This window comes from Panthera uncia (assembly GCF_023721935.1).
Source record: "Panthera uncia isolate 11264 chromosome C1 unlocalized genomic scaffold, Puncia_PCG_1.0 HiC_scaffold_3, whole genome shotgun sequence".
Taxonomy (NCBI): Eukaryota; Metazoa; Chordata; class Mammalia; order Carnivora; family Felidae; genus Panthera; species Panthera uncia.
The window spans coordinates 30766802-30785554 of NW_026057584.1; the positions used below are offsets into that span (position 1 = coordinate 30766802).

An 18753-nucleotide genomic window follows, 5' to 3' on the forward strand; every position below is an offset into this window, starting at 1 on the left:
TCTTTGGATGGGTATCTCTGTACCTAAAACTCATTCTTTCATCTCCTCCCACTTTGACACCTACTGGCAAACTCCTACTAACCCATCAAAGCACATCTCAAGTGTCACCTGCTCTTTGTGGCTGTGCCCTCATCTAGGTCTCCTTAGGACTCTACACATAATAATAACATGATACCATGTTTTTTTAAATTATTATATAAATCTTTAAGGGCCTCAAGCACAACAAGGGACATTCCATTCATATTTCCATCACTAGCACCTATCCCAGTGCATGCCCGAGAACAGTGCATGGTAAGTATTATTTAACGGGCATTGCTGATAAGTGCTGGATCAGTTAATTCTGCGATTATAGTTCAATATGGGCCATGGTTCATTAATACTACAAAATATTTTTAAAAACTACTAATGAAGTTTCAATACTTAAGCCCACTGTCACCATTACCAACATCATCCAATGGAATTTTGGACTATTCGGTAGTGCATTCCGGATATGTACAGCAACAGATTCCCCTTCCTCAGTTTTCTATAATGCTAAGCTTAATCATGACCTTTTTGCACACTGATGCCTATGAAGGGCTGAGCTATGCAAGAAAATAGCTCACAAATGCTTCTAAGAACTCACATTTATTTTGGCTCATCTGATCACCATATCCGCTCTTGAGTTTTGATACGGGGTGGAGTAAATCTGTCAGTCACTTCTACTTTATTATGACAGCTGGTGCTACTTGGCAACTACTCTGTTCAAATTAACCCTATAAAAGCACTTTTTCACATTAAAACTAAAACTGTGTCTTTCTCAACTCCTGAACAATTGGTTGAGAAGGTTAAATTCACTTACTGAGTGACTTCACTTACTCTAAATAAAACCGAAAAGCAGATACACTAAAAGTTGCTTTGACGGTTTTTTTTTTTTTTGTTTGTTTTTCTTTTTACTAAATTTGGCAGTGTTATGTACAAACACCAAATGAAACACTCTCAATGTATCTGATACCTCCTCATCTCTGCCTTTCAAATCCATTGCACCCTAGTCATGAATAATCCAGAATACTTTTTATATGCTATTTGACCTGTGAGAAGAATGAAAGCCATAATTCAAATCTGTTAATGACTGCTAGAAGAGACACCTGACCAATTATTTCCTTGTTACGGCAGTCCTTGATCCTAGGCTTTTTCTCTGTGGATGTAGAGTTCATCCCATTATTTTAGCCACATCAAAAGTAGGGCATTGGCTAAACAAACATGCATGATTTATAAAGGCAGCCATATTTTAGTGACATAAAGCAAGCCATCTAGTATATAATGGGGACCGTATGTTCAGATGCCTCTTCAACGTATTTTTTCTGTTACCCTGTAGAATGAAAACCCAACCTACTAAAAAAAACAGGCTGAGAAACGTAATTAAAGAATAAGAACAAATTCTAGATTTATGAGCAAGTGCAATGTATTTACTAACATGTTATAACAATAGAACAGGTTATTATCAATTTTAACCATTATTCAGCCTACCGGTGCACTTTGTGCTGTCTTGATCTCTGACTTCTAACACAAATACCTGTATTAGGAGAAAATTCAGCTGCAACTTCCTAAAAAAATGTTAATACTGTTCTAAGAACATTGGGTATGAGCAAAAATTCACTTTTTCCCTCCTAGCATTCTATTAGAATAATCCTCCCCCCACCCCCAATTCTCTTAAAGAAAAACAGATTTGGGAACTTTAAATGGATTGGTCTCCCTTTTACTTTCCTCACTCTCTGGTCTGAGGTAATTAATGTCTACTCAATATCATGCTCAATCATGTTTCCCCTGGGACAGTTCTTTCAATTAAACCTTTTATTTCATCCAGGAATGCCTGGTCTCATTGACCACTGTACTTTTTATCTGTGGATTTATGATAATCTAATGCACATCTCCTCACAGGCAGAATGGCCTTATGAGTCCTTATTGTTCTTATGCCAGAAGAGAAGTGAAAAACAAAATTAGCTCCTGCGGAAGTCAGGAAGGAAACCACATTTGTTTAACACAGCAAGAGGCCTTTCACTACCTGCCCGATGGCCTTGACCATCACGCTGCCCTGGCCTCTCAATGTGCTGGCTGCCCTTGCCTCGCTGCTCCAGTCTGATAAGACATGCCAACTCCCTTGAGAGCTACTGAGAGCTGAGGGGTGAGAGGCAACGCAATCCTCGGGTTACATTTTCAAAGGGTTGTGAAGGAAGTGAGACATTTACATGCTATTGTTATTCTTTTCTGTAAGAAACCCTACAGGTTAAAGAGGAACCTCTGAACTACTATCTGACAGCGAAGGCTGGGCTTTTAGAAAAGTAAGCCACTAGCCTGTTTGTAGCTATTTGCCTTTACTTTCTTTCCAGTCAGGACCCACGTGATTTGGTTTCTATTTTGGAAGCACACAAATTATAGTGACGTGTCACTAACTTAACCACCATGAAAAATCACATATATATATATTTTTACGACGTACTCAGTTATGTAGCTGAAGACAAGGCTCGATCTAGTATACTTCTATCTCTTCATGATATGCGGAATAAGTCACTGTTATATATATATATCCTCCAACATGAACAAGTTCAGCAGCCTTCATCTTTAATTTCCTTACATGCCTACATAGCACATAAAATTATCAAGTTCATAATTGCATTAATATTTATTTATATAATTTATTTACAACCTGTCTAGTACCAAAGAGGAATTGAGGTGGCTTGCGTTAATAATTACACTGAAAATATCTGCCAAGTCGTCAACAAGTTGCTAGTGTTGACAGAGACCTATTTTTCAAATTGAAGAATTCAGAACCCTGAGATTTTTTGCTAAATTAAGGATGGTCAAAACCTTACTGAACAGTGGTTCTAATTCATTCACTTCTCTTTATGTGTAATGGAAATAAGCTTTAAATAGACTATGACTGTAGGTACAGACAAGGCCATTTTTATTTAAAAAAACTGGCTCTATTTTTTAAGGTTGTATTTAGATTTTTAAGTTTGTATTTACGTTTGTAAACTTGCTTCTTACAACTTGAACTTTATGTTTCTCTCTGTCAAAAGGAATACTGGTAAATTGTGCCTAGGTTTCAATTAGCCAACAGGGTTTACTCACTCCACAGTATCACCAAAACATAATACTACATGATAATTCATATTCTATTGGATAAGCTGTATTTAAAAATGTCTTATGGGAAAATACACCTAAATTTTCATGTTTGGAAAGAAGGAACACATCTCCTTTTGAGCCAACTACAAGAGTGAAGGCTTTCATGGTATCCACAGCAATGGTGGCCATCAGGAGTAGATTGGAGGAAGAACTACATCTTTGTGTATTAACTACTATAGCAACAAGCACCATAGTGGCAGAAGGTCGAAAAGGTGGCCATGAGGGAGATATCTGCTGGCAATATGTTATTCTACATTTACTTAAGAGAAGTCACTCTTTAGGTCAAATGCTCCCAAGGCATTCTGAACTGTAGAACAAACAAACGCTGAGAGGCAGACTCCTGTGGCCCATTCATATATAGAGAGAGCATTCATAATTCAAGGCACTATCTGTATTGAGAGTCATGCCAAAATTTCATGCATAGAAATTCAGAGAATAGTATTTTGCAGTAGGAAGAGGTCTAAGAGACCAATTAGCTCAATCTCCTTGTACTGTAGATAAGGAAATTTTTCTGTTTACTGTCAATTTTTAAATTTTGATAATTTTAGCATTTATTAGTTTATCACTATCTCCATAATCCAACTCTTATTTCCAAGTCCCCAGTCCAGGTTGTGGGTATCTACTGTAGAAAGGAAATCTACATGGGATGGGAACAGGAAGGAAAAAGCTTCTTTCTCACCTAGGGAGAAAAGTAACAGGAAGGGGGGCAAGAGTTTATATTTAGCAAGAGTGTCATGGCTAAAAAAAGTTGAACAACAACGTAGGGAAAGGGGCACACCTTATCCACTTTTGCTTCTCTCACACTGTATTTACATCAAGAAAGAACTCAAGAATTTCTTTGTGAATGGAATTCAGAAAGATAAGACCTGAGCAGTTAAATGACTTTTCTAAACTTGAACATCTAGAGCAGCAGTCCTAGGTCAATAATGTGAATCTTACATCCCCAAAGAATATTCTTTCTGCTATAGAACAGTGTTCTCTTCAGCTTTCCTAACTTAATGTGAGAGACTATAACAATTTTGGGCCAGTGAGTTATGCCTCCTTGAAGTGTGACTTTGCTGTTCTTTCTAGCCAAGCATGGATTCTAACCACCCAACCTCTGAATCCTAATGGGCTTTGTGACTTGCTTTGACAAAGAGGATGAAGCACAAGTGATACTCTGCAAGCTGCAAGGCTAGTCATAGCTCCTGCATCTTTGTTTTTACTGTCCCAAGAATGCCATGTAAGTAAGCTGGACTAGCTTTCTGGAGGATGAGAAGACATTAACTAGAACTAAGGTGCCCCACCCAACAGCCAGAACCAATGGACAGCCATGTAGAGACCACCTTGAATCTTCCCACCTAGAAGATGCTCCAGTTGAATCCAAGCTGCAGGAATAAATCCCAACGCAGCACTTATAAGCAGAGAACTTACAAACACAGATTTTTTAAAGGAGGGCATGAAATAGATCTGAAATCTGATAGATTTCTATATTATCCCTAGCAATAGTCTTGTTATAGACATGCAAATTTTGCTCACAGGATAGCATAAGTAGCCAACAATATTATCACTATAGGCAAAATGTTCCTTTCCTCTACTTCTTCCTTTTCTTCAGTTTTCCTTCCTGCTATTGGCTCATGTTCCTTCATATCCCTGGCCTTTCTATTATCCTTGTTTCTTTGAATCAATCCCTGGCCCAAACAGAATCCCATCTCATAAATGAATTTTTTAAATAATTTTAAAGTCCTTCTTGGTTTCTTCCTTTTATATAACGTCTGGTTCACGATTAACCTCTTGGCTTATTGCTTAAATTTGCACAACCAAAGAAAAAAAATGTGTGCAACTATTTTCCCCCCACTAGCCTGCCCCAGAGATGAAAGGCAGTATGCCATATTCTTGTTTCTTTAATGACACTCAGCATTGTCTATAAGTTCTTGGAGTTCAGGGATCGCATCTTAGCATATTTTAAAATACCCAGTGTGACACAGCACCGATACACGTTTAATAAATATTTGATCAGCTAAACTAGGAATAGTAGGTGTTCAGTATTTGTTGAACAACTGAGTCCTTTTATCATCAATATGGACCCAGAAATGGAGGGAAACACGTCTGAGAAGACAATTCTTCTGAACACGGATCTCTTTATGAGTATCATAGAAGAGAAACATTTGGCCTCAGGGAGATGGAGTGCCAGCAAGTAATGGGTAAGATATTTTGGTTGGGTGTTTTTGTGTTTTGCCATTTTTAGTTTTTATGCTTGTTTGTTTCTGTGTGTTTTTCCCCTCCAGTGGGAAGTCAAGGGTCTATGGATGAAATATGTAGCTTCTGGGAAGGACAGGAGGGAGAAGGTGAGCCCTTTCAAGTTAAGCTGAAAGTCTGTAACTTCCCTGCAGGGTGCTAAAGCCAACAGTTCCATAAACCAGAAGCCAGAGACTCCAATATATATGCAATGACGACTATCAAGGGGAGGCTTTATTGCTTTTGGGGATATTTTTCTCCATTCTACTAGTATTACTTCCATCTTCATCACCACCTGGCATTTAAATGTAGAAATGTAACACAGAAATAGATACATCCTGTAATAGGGGCACCTGGGTGGCTCAGTTGGTTAAGCATCTGACTCTTGGTTTCAGCTCAAGTCATGATCTTGTGGTTCTTGAGTTCAAGTCCTGCATCGAGTACTGTGTTGGCAATGTAGAGACTGCTTGGGATTCTCTCTCTCTCCTCTCTCTCTCCCCTTGCCCGCCAGTCTCTCTCTCTGTCTCTAAAAATAAATAAATAAACTTAAAAAAATTAAATATATTCTGTAATAGAGAGATACCACATTGAGTGTTATTTGCTTCCAAAAGGCAGCATGATAGGTCAGAAGAAAGAAGAGAGGAAGGAAAAGGAGAGAATGAGGAAATGTAAAAAAAATTACAACATTTCCAGCTGTTAAACAATCCTTCCGCGGTTCTAAGTCTCTAAGAAATGTAAAGAATTAATTACGGAAAGACTAGGTGATAAAAGTCCTTCATATAACTCAATAAGTGTCCAGGAAACATAATTGAACTCGTTTATAATTGAATATCCTGTCATCGGGGCAGATTTAAAGAAGGGTAAACTTAAAGAGACATAACAATATTAAATGTCCTTTTGTCTTTTTAATGTTTGTGATTAAACATTCTTTTTAGAGACAGCATTGGGGCTGTTGTGGGGCTTCATTTAGGCAGCAACAGGAGCCTAACAGTATGTGATTTGTACTTAGGCATCTTAATTTAAATAATTATAATATCTTAAAGAAAAAATGCATCTTAACTTCTTCAACGTTTTATTATATCTGACAAGTTCAGTAAAAGGGCACCTATCTATTCGTGCATTATGCGTCATATGTTCTGCACACTCATTAAAAATAATGAGAACATATTTAAAAGTCATCGCCCAGAGAATCTTTGGGGACGGGGCATGGGAAGAGGTAAGTGGCAACAGATTGTGATTTAAGTGTCTATCTCTGTTTTATCAGCCCCCTTAGGAAGGGGGGAGGGGAGAAGTAGCAATCTTAAGCTGATATTCTTTCTTTAATGATAAAGATCACACATTTTCCTGAAAAACAGGCAGATGAAAACACGTTCAAACCTCCAAATACACTTTCAAAACGAAATGGACTATAGTGGCGGTTTCACATGTTCGGTATTTACTTTGATAACAGCTGGAAAAGTTAACCACGATCAATTAAGGCTGTACTTTCTTTTCCTTAATCTTTAAATATCCTTTACAAAATGAATGCATTTCCTTATCTTACACCAAATGTACCTTAACAAACGTACTGATCACAGGCATAGAGGTAATTAAGCAAATCAAGGTCATCCCCCGAGTTTTGTAACCACCTTCTTATCCAGCTGCTCCATATCAACAGCTGGCATGAATTATTGGAAACATTTGGCTAACTGGATAATAAGAAGGATATAATCTGTGGCTGGTTACAATATTAATGCTTCTGAGCTGTTTAAACATTTATGTTTAGAAAACTCTTCTTTTTTTTCTAAACTCCAGGAGCCTAATCATGGCCACAGTGGTCACTCATAAGACATATGTTTTGTGCCATGAGAGTATAGCCGAATCTCATGGCTCTTCATCCTTAACACTGCAGGAGAATGCAATTAGGCCCCAGTCTTTCGAAGTGTCACGAGCCTCTTTTCAGCATAGGACACTTCTTCTTTCACTACCTTCCAATCTCCAACAAAACCAGTCTTGTGATAAAAGTCATTAAATGTTTTCATTCTGACACGTGGAAGCCATACAACCGGGCAAAATGGCCGCACCGCCTCCATGCGTTCTAGTAATGCTGAAACAGAGCTTTTATCATCATCGGTTTTATCAAGACTAGATTTTGCTGACAAGGGTTCAGTAAAATTCTTTCAGGTATAAGTACTTCCCAGGGAGTAGCGACTGACTACAATTCCCTCAGCCTTGTGGGCTACTGAACGCATTAAAAAAATTGGCAAACATTAAGGACCTGATCACTTCGTACACAGCATTAACTGACAGAAGGTGTGATGCACAGTTCAATGAGGTAGAAATCTTAAAAGTTCTGACTTTGACAAACAGTGTAAACTTTGGTAGGGGCAATGTCTCTGTGCCTCATTTTCCCCATTTTTAAGATAGATTGGAACAGCTAAACATGGTTGCTTTGTGACAGTAAATGAGGATCACTTTCTTTTTTTTTTTTTTTAAATTTTTTTTTTTTTTAATGTTTATTTATTTTTGAGACAGAGAGAGACAGAGCATGAACGGGGCAGGGTCAGAGAGAGGGAGACACAGAATCTGAAACGGGCTCCAGGCTCTGAGCTGTCAGCCCAGAGCCCGACGCGGGGCTTGAACTCACGGACCGCGAGATCATGACCTGAGCCGAAGTCGGCCGCTTAACCGACTGAGCCACCCAGGCGCCCCGAGGATCACTTTCTTAAGTGCTCTGAAATCTTTGCCATGAGTTCAAGCATAGCAGGATGGGGGATGGTAGAATATGGTCCATGTAAGGAGCCAATGGAGCATACCTTACCCTATTAGCATCCATCCTGGAGACAGAGAGAAGGGACAGAGGTGTAACTGCAAACAAAGACCAATAACCCAATCTTCTAAACTGCCCTAGAAGTACCTCTCTTTGGTATGTGTCTAAATCTACAAGTTACAAGGTGGCACGTAACAAATTTTGCGCACAATCAAATTGAGTGTGGAAATTTAAAAGCACAATCGAGTTGGGCCTGAAAAAGTCAAGTACAATTGAGTTTGCCTAAATGAATCAGGTGTAATTGAGTTGAGTAACTGGATTGTGCTCAGCACTGGCCTTTTGCCAAAATGAGGGGCACATGACCAAACAGACACAACTCAATTGGTCTTAAAATTTTCACAGAATTATTTTTCTTAGAGCAAAAAAATTGTTTGCAGAATGGAAACATAAAGTTGAAAATTTGGTCATGACAGCTAGTCAGTTATAGCTATTAAGTTATCCTATAGGCCTTTATGTTCCTTATAACAAAACCACTGTTCCAATGATTCTCAAACTTGAGTAAGCATCAGCACTACCTGGAGGGCTTGTTAAAATAAATCTTTATTTTATTTTTTTTAAATTTTTTAAATTTTAAGTAGGCTCCACACCCAATGTGGGGCTTGAACTCACAACCCTGAGATCAAGAGTCACACGCTCTATCAACTGGGCCAGTCAAGCACCCCTAAACTATACCTTTAGCTCTAACCCTAGTGTTTCTGATTCCTCCGGTCTGAAAGGCATCTGAGAATTTGCGCATGTAAGAAATTCCGAGATAATGCTATCCTGCTGATCTGAGACCACACTTTGAGAGCCACTTCAACTGAGCTGAACCACTTAAAAAATATTTTTAAATACTTTCAATATTTAAAAAATATCTAATATTTTAAATATTAAGCAATAATACTTATTGTTTGTGTATGTCTTTATAAGTAAACTGTACTAGATTATGCAAATGTATTCATGATCATTTAAACTATCTAAATTGTCATTTATATTCTATCAATACTATCCCTATACTTGCTGTCTTGGTGCAGCTGTAACTAGATATTGCTAGTGACCTGAAATTTAAGGAAATCGTTGCATATTATTTTTATTTGGTCTAAAATAATTGTATCAGGAAGATAATGCATTAGAGACAGATTAGACAGACATAGAGTAGGAGCCACAGCACCTTTAGCAATACCTTTTCCAACCTTCTATACCATCTGCTTTAATAATGTGTAGCTTTCATTTATTCAATCAACAAATATTTACTGAGCATATAGTGTGCACTAGGCACAGGAAATAACAGGAGATAATGTGATTTGACACTCACCACATATTAGCATGTATTCTCAGCTAATTCTCACAACAACCCTATAAGGTAGGTGTTGTTATTATCCTCATTTGACAAATGAGGAAATTGAGGCACAGAGACGTTGAGTAAGATTGCAAAGCAGGGATTCACATTCTGTGTGCCCTATTCTAAACACTTTACACATTTAATGCTAACAGTCTCTCAGGTAGGCATTACTCTGATCCCAGCATTAGGGATGAGGAATGGGGGCTCAGGGAAATAATTTAATCAAGACCATTCAGCCAAGTGAGGATTCAACCCCACCAACTGATCCCAGATCCCAGACTCCAAACGATTACATTAAAGCCAAATACAAAGAGCTCTTAGTAGGTACCCTACAGTCTTTTCACCCCTTCCAATTTATTCCAAACAACACAATTTCTCATGTTAGACCTTGCTCAGTAACTGTCAAGTTGGGCTGCCTACTATCTCCTTGATGTATTTTATGTTTTCTAATCTCAGAGTATTTGAAAGTGCTGTTTTCTTTGCCCTGTAAGCCCTGCATTTGAAATCCTACTCAATTAAGACCTTTCTCAAATACTGTACTATTCGTAAAGGGTTTTCTCAGCCCCCCAACTTTAATCCCATAACACTTAATTGCATAATTTCATCAACTCATAACTCTTTTTTTCTTTATAGGTAGAAGCTCCTTGAGGACATGAATGCATCTTATTAATCTCTGGAGTTCACGTTGCAGAAACATGACTAGGATTAACTGAATACTGACTGAATGGAATTGCAATAAGGAGGGGAAAAAATTATTGAAGAGAGAAGCAGAAACGGAGACTCTATTTCAGCAAGGACTCCATCTTAAGTCTCGAGAACTGTGTTATCTGGAGAACCCATAAAATATAGCTGTGTTTTGTTTTCTGCATAATTATCTAAATTCCAAAACATAACTCCTGCACTTTGGTTTAGGTAGACAAATCATTCTGAAATCATCCTTCAATTTCTGCTACTTATCCACAAATAGCTGCTATAATATTCATTCTTCCTTAAGTACCTTGGTTAATTAAGCATGGAATCATTTGAATCTAATAGCCAAAGGGAATAAAATAATATATCAGTTAAATGAGGTTCATCTAAGATTTCAAACGAAAATTCTGGCATGATTTATGATATTAAATAATTTGGCATTTGAAGGTATGAAGTTTTCACTTCGTAAGAAGATAAAAAACAGTCAAGGGGTTGGAGCCCCATGTCATTTGCAAAGGTAGTCGCAGGGATGAGTAAATATGGTAGTGTAGGAATACACTGAGCTCAGCAGCTATTAGGGGAGTGGCCACACACATGTGTATCTTTTTTTTTTTTTTTCTTCAGCAAAAGCAATATTCCTAAGTGAAGGTCAAATCCACATGACCAACATTGCTAACTTTTGAATCTCGATCATGCCAGGCAGGAGGAACTTGCTTGCTTGAAATAGAGTTCATTCCACTTGCAGAAGCCAGCATTTAATAGCAGGCAAGCTTGGCAGGTAGAAATTATAAATACATTTGAAATTTTCTCAGCTCGTTTTACCCACCAGGGGTTGCTGTGATTTTCAGGATAATTTAAAGATAAGGCAGCAGGTCAGAACACGAAACATTAAAGAGGTTAACAAAGAAATGGCACAATGTTTTTTTTTTCCTCCCCGATAAAGGAAAGAAGACACACACATGCGTGTGCGTGTCTATGCACTTACATGACAAACAACAAACACTCTCTCTCCTTCTCTCTCTGTCTCTCTGAAACTCTCGAAACTACAGGCAACGAATCAATAGAAAAACCTTTCATTTGTCATGATCTTTCCTAAACGGACACTTTGCATAAGAAAACAAGAATTTTGGTTATCAGGGATAGAAAAGAACTGGCAGAGCATGTCTGTTTCAGAACACAGCCAACAAAGCCCTCTTTCCGTAGCGCAGTTTTATTTCACTGCAGACAGCGCAGTTTCACCTTCGGATTCTATTACCAACGCTAATCTCAAAGTCCCTTTTGCAAAAACGTTCCTTATGTGAACACCTCTTTAATAAACTCTCACCCAGTCAGGGGGTGAAGACATCAAAGGCTCTTCGAGCCTGGGATTCTGGAAGGATTACCTTTGAAACACACAGTTCTTTTGGTAAAGATACTAGAAAGAGCTAGATAGTTGTGAGGCTAGTACATGAATTCCTCTCACCTGATTTTGAACCCAGCCTGCCACTGATGGCATGAAGGTTGGCTACATGTGCTTCTAAATTTGTGATCCCAACCAGTTGTCCTGCCTTCAGGAGGAAGGACATGGACCCGCAAATGAAAGAATTCAGCACAGTTCTCATGTGGCAGGTCAGGAGAAATGGCCAGGAAGTGGGCGCTCAGGCCTCTGGAATGACAGAGGGTCACATCCGAGAGACCGTCCTATCTTGGGACTTCCTGTGTAACTGCTGACCACATGCTCCCTTGGCTGTAAGTGTTAAGACTTTACAAGAAGCTAAGATAACAAGGAAATAAGGAAGATTTAACTGTCAGAAAACAGGCAGAGCAGTGCTGTTAAAGGGGTTGAGAGCTCATGAAACAGCAAGGCTTAAGAAAAGGAACAGGACGGTTTCTCAGAGCAGGAAAACAATAAACATGGTTTGTTTTCTTCAAAGGAGATAGAAGAAGACAAAAGCAGGAAGTACTGTCCTTCCCTCATCCTGCCAGATTTTCAATGGAGAGTCAAGTGTGTGCATCAATCATGATAAGGGAGGAGAGACCAAAGTGATAACACCTTCAGTTTTTTGAAAGAAAAACACAAAAACGCATCACATAGCACACTGTTCTTCGGTTTGCTCTTTCAAAGAGTGCAGTGTGTGTCACACTAGGAAGCAGCTCACGTTGAAATAGTACCGTGCACGCCACACATGACCTCTCTTTAAACTTCCCGTAGGATTCTTGCTACTTAGCACCCAAGGAAGGCATGTGGGCCGGACAAAGAGTACTATTCCATATTTCTCCAGAATGAAGATTCTGGGTCCACACTACTTCGGTGCTTATAATCCTCAAGAATGCGGTGCTTTGCTGTGGCTACAAAGCATATTCCACATATTTAGATAATCACAAGTCAAATAGTTTTTAAAGCGTCTAGACTGTTTGCCAGAGAATTCTAGGAGAATGAATACTAACCACAGGCCCGCCAAATTTGGTATAACACTAAAAAAAAAAAAAAAAAAAAAACCAAAAAACCAAAAAACAAAAAGAACAAATAATTTATTTGTACTCATAATCTCACAGTTGCACAATTGATGTAATATGCTCCCTGGTGGGCTTGGCCTATGATGTCACTTTTGGGGACGGAAATCAAATTTCACTAAATTCTATTAAATGAGAGTGAACTAATATATACAAGCTGCCTGACTTACCGATTCAGTTTCAAACAAAAAAAAATTTTTTTTTTTGGTAATTCAGTATTTTGGATACCAGTATGTATTTTCAAACAATAATAAAAAATCTCTGTTCAAAACAGTGGTTAGTCCCAGGCAAGCCTGAATAAATCTCTTTTACCCATAATGTATCTAAAATATAGTATTACATTTTTATTGTATTTGATTCTACAGAGGTGGCAAGGTACTAGAATAATTGCAGCTGACCTATATTGAGAACTTACAATTGGCCGGAAACTATGCCAAGAGCTTTGCATGGATGATCTCTTCTAATTTTCACAACAATCTTATGGTATAGATGAGGAAACTGAGCCTTAAGAATCATTTTGTGAGCTGCTCTAAACCACAAAGAAACATTGTATGATGGTGAGCTTGCAGAGTTGAACTCCAGAGACAATACTAAGCCTTAAGAAACCCAGGCCTCTAGTTCCCCTTAACAATAAGGGACCATCAATAGGTTACTTAACCAAACTGGAACTGTGTTTCTTCATGTACAAAGTTAGAGTCAGACATACAGATTCTTTGGGCTCCCTTTACTCTGAAAATTCTATTGTTACATTTATTAACTTCCAGATGTAGTTGTGTTTGATTGAGAATACATTCAGAGTTTCAAACTGGGGTAAGGTCAGCATCCCTCTCCCCCTTACCTGGGGCAGGCAGAAAGCTTCTAGGAAGAAGAAATTAGCTGTGGAATTAGGAATTCTAGAAGACATAGATAGGAAAGGGGTATAAGAAACTATTAGAGGAGAAACTAGGGTCTCATGAGAGTTTGAGTTCTTAGAGGGAGCTCTGTTATTAGGTTCCTTTGCTGGCTGGATTGTTTCTCTTTCTATGCAGGGTTTTACTCATTCCAGGACCATAGTTGAGGAGAATACCCAGTCAAAACTTCTTTCGTTTTTCTTATCCCTGAAACAAGTACATAGTCCCAGCAAAGCTTCCTAAAAGTTTTATCTCAAGCAACCAAAGAATTGGACAAGAAGTGAAAGGGCTTCCTGTTATATATACACGCTGCCTCTTTCTAATTATTTCTTCTCACTGTGGCTCTTGGAGAGAAAGACCAAAGTCTTTAAGTAAGTAAGGGATTGAAAGAAAAATCCATCTGCATTTTAGAAAAAAAAATATTCGGACTCCAAGTTTCTGCAGCATTTCTTTTTAGGAAGAATAAGAAGCTTCAGGGAGGAAGTGAGACTGAAATTCATGATTCTGCCTTCCAAAATGGCTGGGAATGGAGGAGTCAAGTGGAGGAAAAGAGGTGGGGAATATAGTCTTTATGGCTTATACCACCTAATCTTCTTCCCTTCCCTGTTTTACTGCAGATCTACCTAGAGCATTCAATAGGGCAAGGGGAAAAATGGACAAGATGATGTGAAAGAGAAGGAAGGACCAGAAATGTGGAGAGAAGGGGGTCCTTTGGTCAGTACTAAGGAGCATTAATATATGAGAGAGGCGATTCAGGAAGGCTGTATATTCAAACATGAATATAAACATAGATAACAGAATATCAGGCTTAGAGTAGATATCGTAGAGCTTATCTAGTCTTACCATGTTACCAATGGGAGAATTTTTTCTAGAGCATCTCTGACAAATGGTAAGGCAGTCTCTGTTTCAATATTCTAAGTTGCCTATTTTCTTCTTGGACAGCTCCAACAGTTAGAAACTACTGTAACTTGTAATATTATCACTTCCAAATATTTGTTTTGGTACCAGCTCAAGGAGGGGCGGGAAATTAGTCTTAACTATTTTTGCATCCCCAGAACCTCCAACTTAGTGCAGAGCATGTACTTAGTAAATTGATCGTCTAATTAATACGTAAGTATATTAATGGATATAAACTACCTGGAGAAACATACTAATCCATACAATTAACTCTTTACCTATTTTATAGCAATCAAAATATGCCCTAAATTTTCCTTTTTGCAGGCTAACTATAGTCAGTTTTCTCAACTAACCCTCACTGGTTCTGATGATGTAACTCTGGGAACCTATCATATTACCTATATGTACCTTTGTCATTTCTTATATAGATTCAAAAGAAATTAAAAAAAGAAGGGGTAATTAAAAGTCCTTTTATCACATCTATTCCTTTTTATTATTAGTCATAAAAGTCCTTTGAATTTTCTATAGTCTTCTTAAATACATACATCAATAATAAAATAATACGTGTTCACTATTTTAAAAATGAGAAAATTAAAATCTCTCATAATCCCAACATTCTGCGTGCATTTCCTGCCATTTGGGGGGGGGGGTTCTTTTGAAGATATTTTAATGTGATTTGATCATGCTATGGATATCATTAAAAAAAATTTTTTTTAATGTTTATTTATTTTTGAGAGAGGCAGAACATGAGCAGGGGAGGGGCAGAGAGAGAGGGAGACACAGAATGCGAAGCAGGGTCCAGGCTCTGAGCTGTCAGCACAGAGCCCGACATGGGGCTCGAACTCACATATTGTGAGATCCTAAGCTGAGCCAAAGTCAGATGCTTAACCGACTGAGCCACCCAGGCACCCCAATTTTTTTTAATGACTATATATATCATCTTATACCTACTTTTTAACTTAATGCACTATGAGCATTTTCTCATGTTATTATCAGCTCTCCACAGAGACCATTTTAAGTATTATATTTCACTGAAGAGCTACCTAGTTATTTATCTAACTAATACCTCTGGTTGTACAGCACCCAATATATCACTACAATAAACAGGGCTTTAGAAAACAAATCCATGTACATGAATTTTTTCCACATCTTTCTTTGATGATCAGTTTAGGACAGATTACTAGAAGTGCAGTCAGTAGGTCAAAGGATATACATTTTTAACAAGACTTTTGAAATTCTCTTCCTCAGGATACATTTCCCAGCCCTCAAGACTAGATTCCCTTGTACCTGTTACTACAGGACCTTGCAATTCTTTTTCATAACCATCATCATTTTGAATACTTGGTTATATTTCTTTCCTTTTAGACTGCAAACTGCATTAAGGTAGGGCATGACCATTTTTGCTGACTGCGTTTTGCATAAAGCAAACATAGAGCACACAAAGGGTATTTTATTTAGTTGAATAATGTTAAATTGCTTCCTTAAAAGGGTGTTTGAATTGGTACCCCGGAAGCACTGTTGGCATTTATCCAACTCACTGCATTAACATCATAAAGCTATGATACCCCCAAATGGGACAAAATACTTAGTGTGATTCAATTTTTGTTACAGATGAAACCTGTGACTTAGAACTCATCTCTCAGCTATTATGAATTCACTGGGTATAGTAAACTCTGCACCGAAGATTCAGTGAGACTGTGACCTGAACATTACCAGCTCTCGGGGAAGAAAAGTTCCTTCTTGACGGGCGATGACCAGCGATGCTGTTTCTCCCTGCTTGGTGCTCCTCAGCATGGCCACGAGCTCTTCTTGAGTTCGTCCAGTGACATCTCTGCCATTTACCTAATGGATGCCATCATATGAACAGATCACAACACTTTTCGTCTCCTTCTACCCTAGATGGTTTCCACAGGTAAGTAGCAAATGGGCTCCTACAATTAATAAAGCCTGGAACAGATGAAACTGAACACATGAGCCCAAACCAACTATGCTCAAAGTACCAGTACCGCACTGACCATCATGACTGAGGTGCTAGATCCCTTTGTTTTTATATATTTAAACATTTTTTAACGTTTTATTTATTTTTGAGAGAGGCAGAGAGACAGAGCGTGAGTGGGAAAGGGGAAGAGAGAGAGGAAGACACACAATCTGAAGCCGTCTCCAGGCTCTGAGCTGTCAGCACAGAGCCTGACATGGGACTCAAACTCACAAACAGTGAGATCATGACCTGAGCCAAAGTCAGATGCTTAACTGACTGAGCCACCCAGGCGTCCCAGTGCTAGATCCCTTTAGATAGTCAGTAATTAATAGTTTCTCATAGGATATTACATTCTTAGGAAGGGAAAATCAAAGTGAGAGCGGAGAATGATTCCTACAACGGGAAAGAAGTGGATTTCAGATGCTTAACTGGCACCATTTTCTGCCTAACGCCAAAAAGCAAACAATAGACCACAATCACACAGCAAATTTCTTTGGAAGTAAAAGTCTTTTGTTACAATTAGTGTTCTCCATCTTTGAAAATTATAGTCTCCAGGTCATCATAGATTATTGGAAATTATAATTTGGAGCTGTATTAATTACTTGGTGCATCTTCTTTCATAACTAGAACTATATATAGTGTTGCTTCTATGCCATGAGAATGTTAAATAAAACCGGCCAGTTTCAACGAGATGATTTCTTGAAAGATAAGTTAACAATATATATTTCGCTAAGAAGATGATGCTATCACACAAAAATACATGGGAGGGGGGAATTCTCTTGCTTTGGGGGTGTTTCAAGTACATCTTTATAAGCCTAGATCAACCTGAGGCAGGCTGGCCTATGCCTGTGGGAAGTTTAAAGAAACTGTTACCAGAATATGGCTATAACTCTGAGACTTCTTAGCCATAATTGCATATATGATGAATTCCTGGATGATTCAAATTCCCAGGAACCCTAAGAGGTAGATATGAGAAGGAGGAAATAGGGAAGAGTTCTCAGTGTTACTTGTCCTTACATAACTGATTCTATGGGGGCTTAAAGTCAGTTTTTTTAACATAATTAAAGTCCTTATCTTGTCTACAAGTGATAATTTTCAATTTTTATATTCAAAATATAAATATTAATATATTTATGTAAACACCCAGGATACTTTACTGAAGATATTAGTTCTAATTCTTACCTCCAAAATTCTGTCCCCTGATTGCAGGCGGCCATCTTTTATTGCTGCTCCCTTTGGTAAAATGTTTTTTACAAAAATGGGACCAGGCCCATGTATGGAAGAGTCTCTGGTAACAACAGTGAAACCCAGTCCTTCAGGGCCTAGTGTGTAAGACCAGGAAAATGCACGGTCACCTTAAGTAGAAACCTTAACAGCAAAATCTACCTAATTTAGACTAATGTCAAGTAAGTAAATATTTACATTCCAGGAAATATTTTAAACACACTTCAGTTGTTCTGGCTGCAAATACAGATTATAGTTCCTGACAGGCCATGATGGTTTCAAAGTGAATTTAGGGCCCAATGCAGATGTGTAACACTTTCGTTTATTGAGGTACCAGAAGAAATACCACATGTTATCCATAAACCCAGGAGATTGATTTCTCAGTAAACCATAAGAAGCCAAAGGCCATCTGACATGAGTTTCGTCAGGCACTCACTCAGCTAGCTTCCCTGCAGCTCCCTGCACCTGGGTCTCGATTCCTTGCATGCTGCATCCCATTGTCCCCTCCCTCACTCTTGGATTTCGAATCTCTCTCTTCCAGTGTGTGGTTTTCACTTTACCTGAAGGTATGCTCAAATATCTGTACCCTAAAGAATGCTTACTTCAATCTTACTTCTTCTTCAGCCTTCCGTCACCAATGACCTTACCCATGACCACATCCACTAATTTTTCCTATTCTGATCTGTCCCTTTCTCTAGCTTTGACACTTCTCCTCAGTTGTTTTCTTGAAATTAATGCCCCCCTCTGTGGTTTTCATACCTTTATTTTCTGATTATTTTCCTACCTCTCTGATCACATTATGTCTGTCACTCTCTCTTACCCACGGTTTTCCCACATGAACATAGATGTTTCCCAAGGCTCTTACCTGGTACAATTTGTTTTCTAGAGTCTCTGCCTTGGCCAGCTCCTGCTCCAATTACCGTCTCCCTATAGATGACACCTAAATCTCTCTGGCCCTAATTTCTCTGGTGTCAGCTTCTTACATATGACCATGCACATATTTCCACCAGCATTTCAAACTTCACTATGACCTCCCTTCTCTAATTCAGATCCTGGGCTTTTCACATATACT

The 18753-nt window shown here is 38.4% G+C and overlaps 1 protein-coding gene across 3 annotated transcripts in view; it reads right to left on the bottom strand.

Annotated features, from left to right (window-relative positions):
• Positions 1-18753, bottom strand: part of PARD3B (par-3 family cell polarity regulator beta) — a 1005179-nt gene that overhangs the window by 431710 nt on the left and 554716 nt on the right. For all 3 annotated transcript variants that reach the window (XM_049615864.1, XM_049615867.1, XM_049615866.1), the window contains 2 exons: positions 17640-17779; positions 16193-16321 (listed from right to left, as the gene is read on the bottom strand). In XM_049615864.1, the coding sequence (XP_049471821.1) occupies positions 16193-16321; positions 17640-17779 (269 nt within the window). The remainder of the gene's footprint in view (positions 1-16192; positions 16322-17639; positions 17780-18753) is intronic.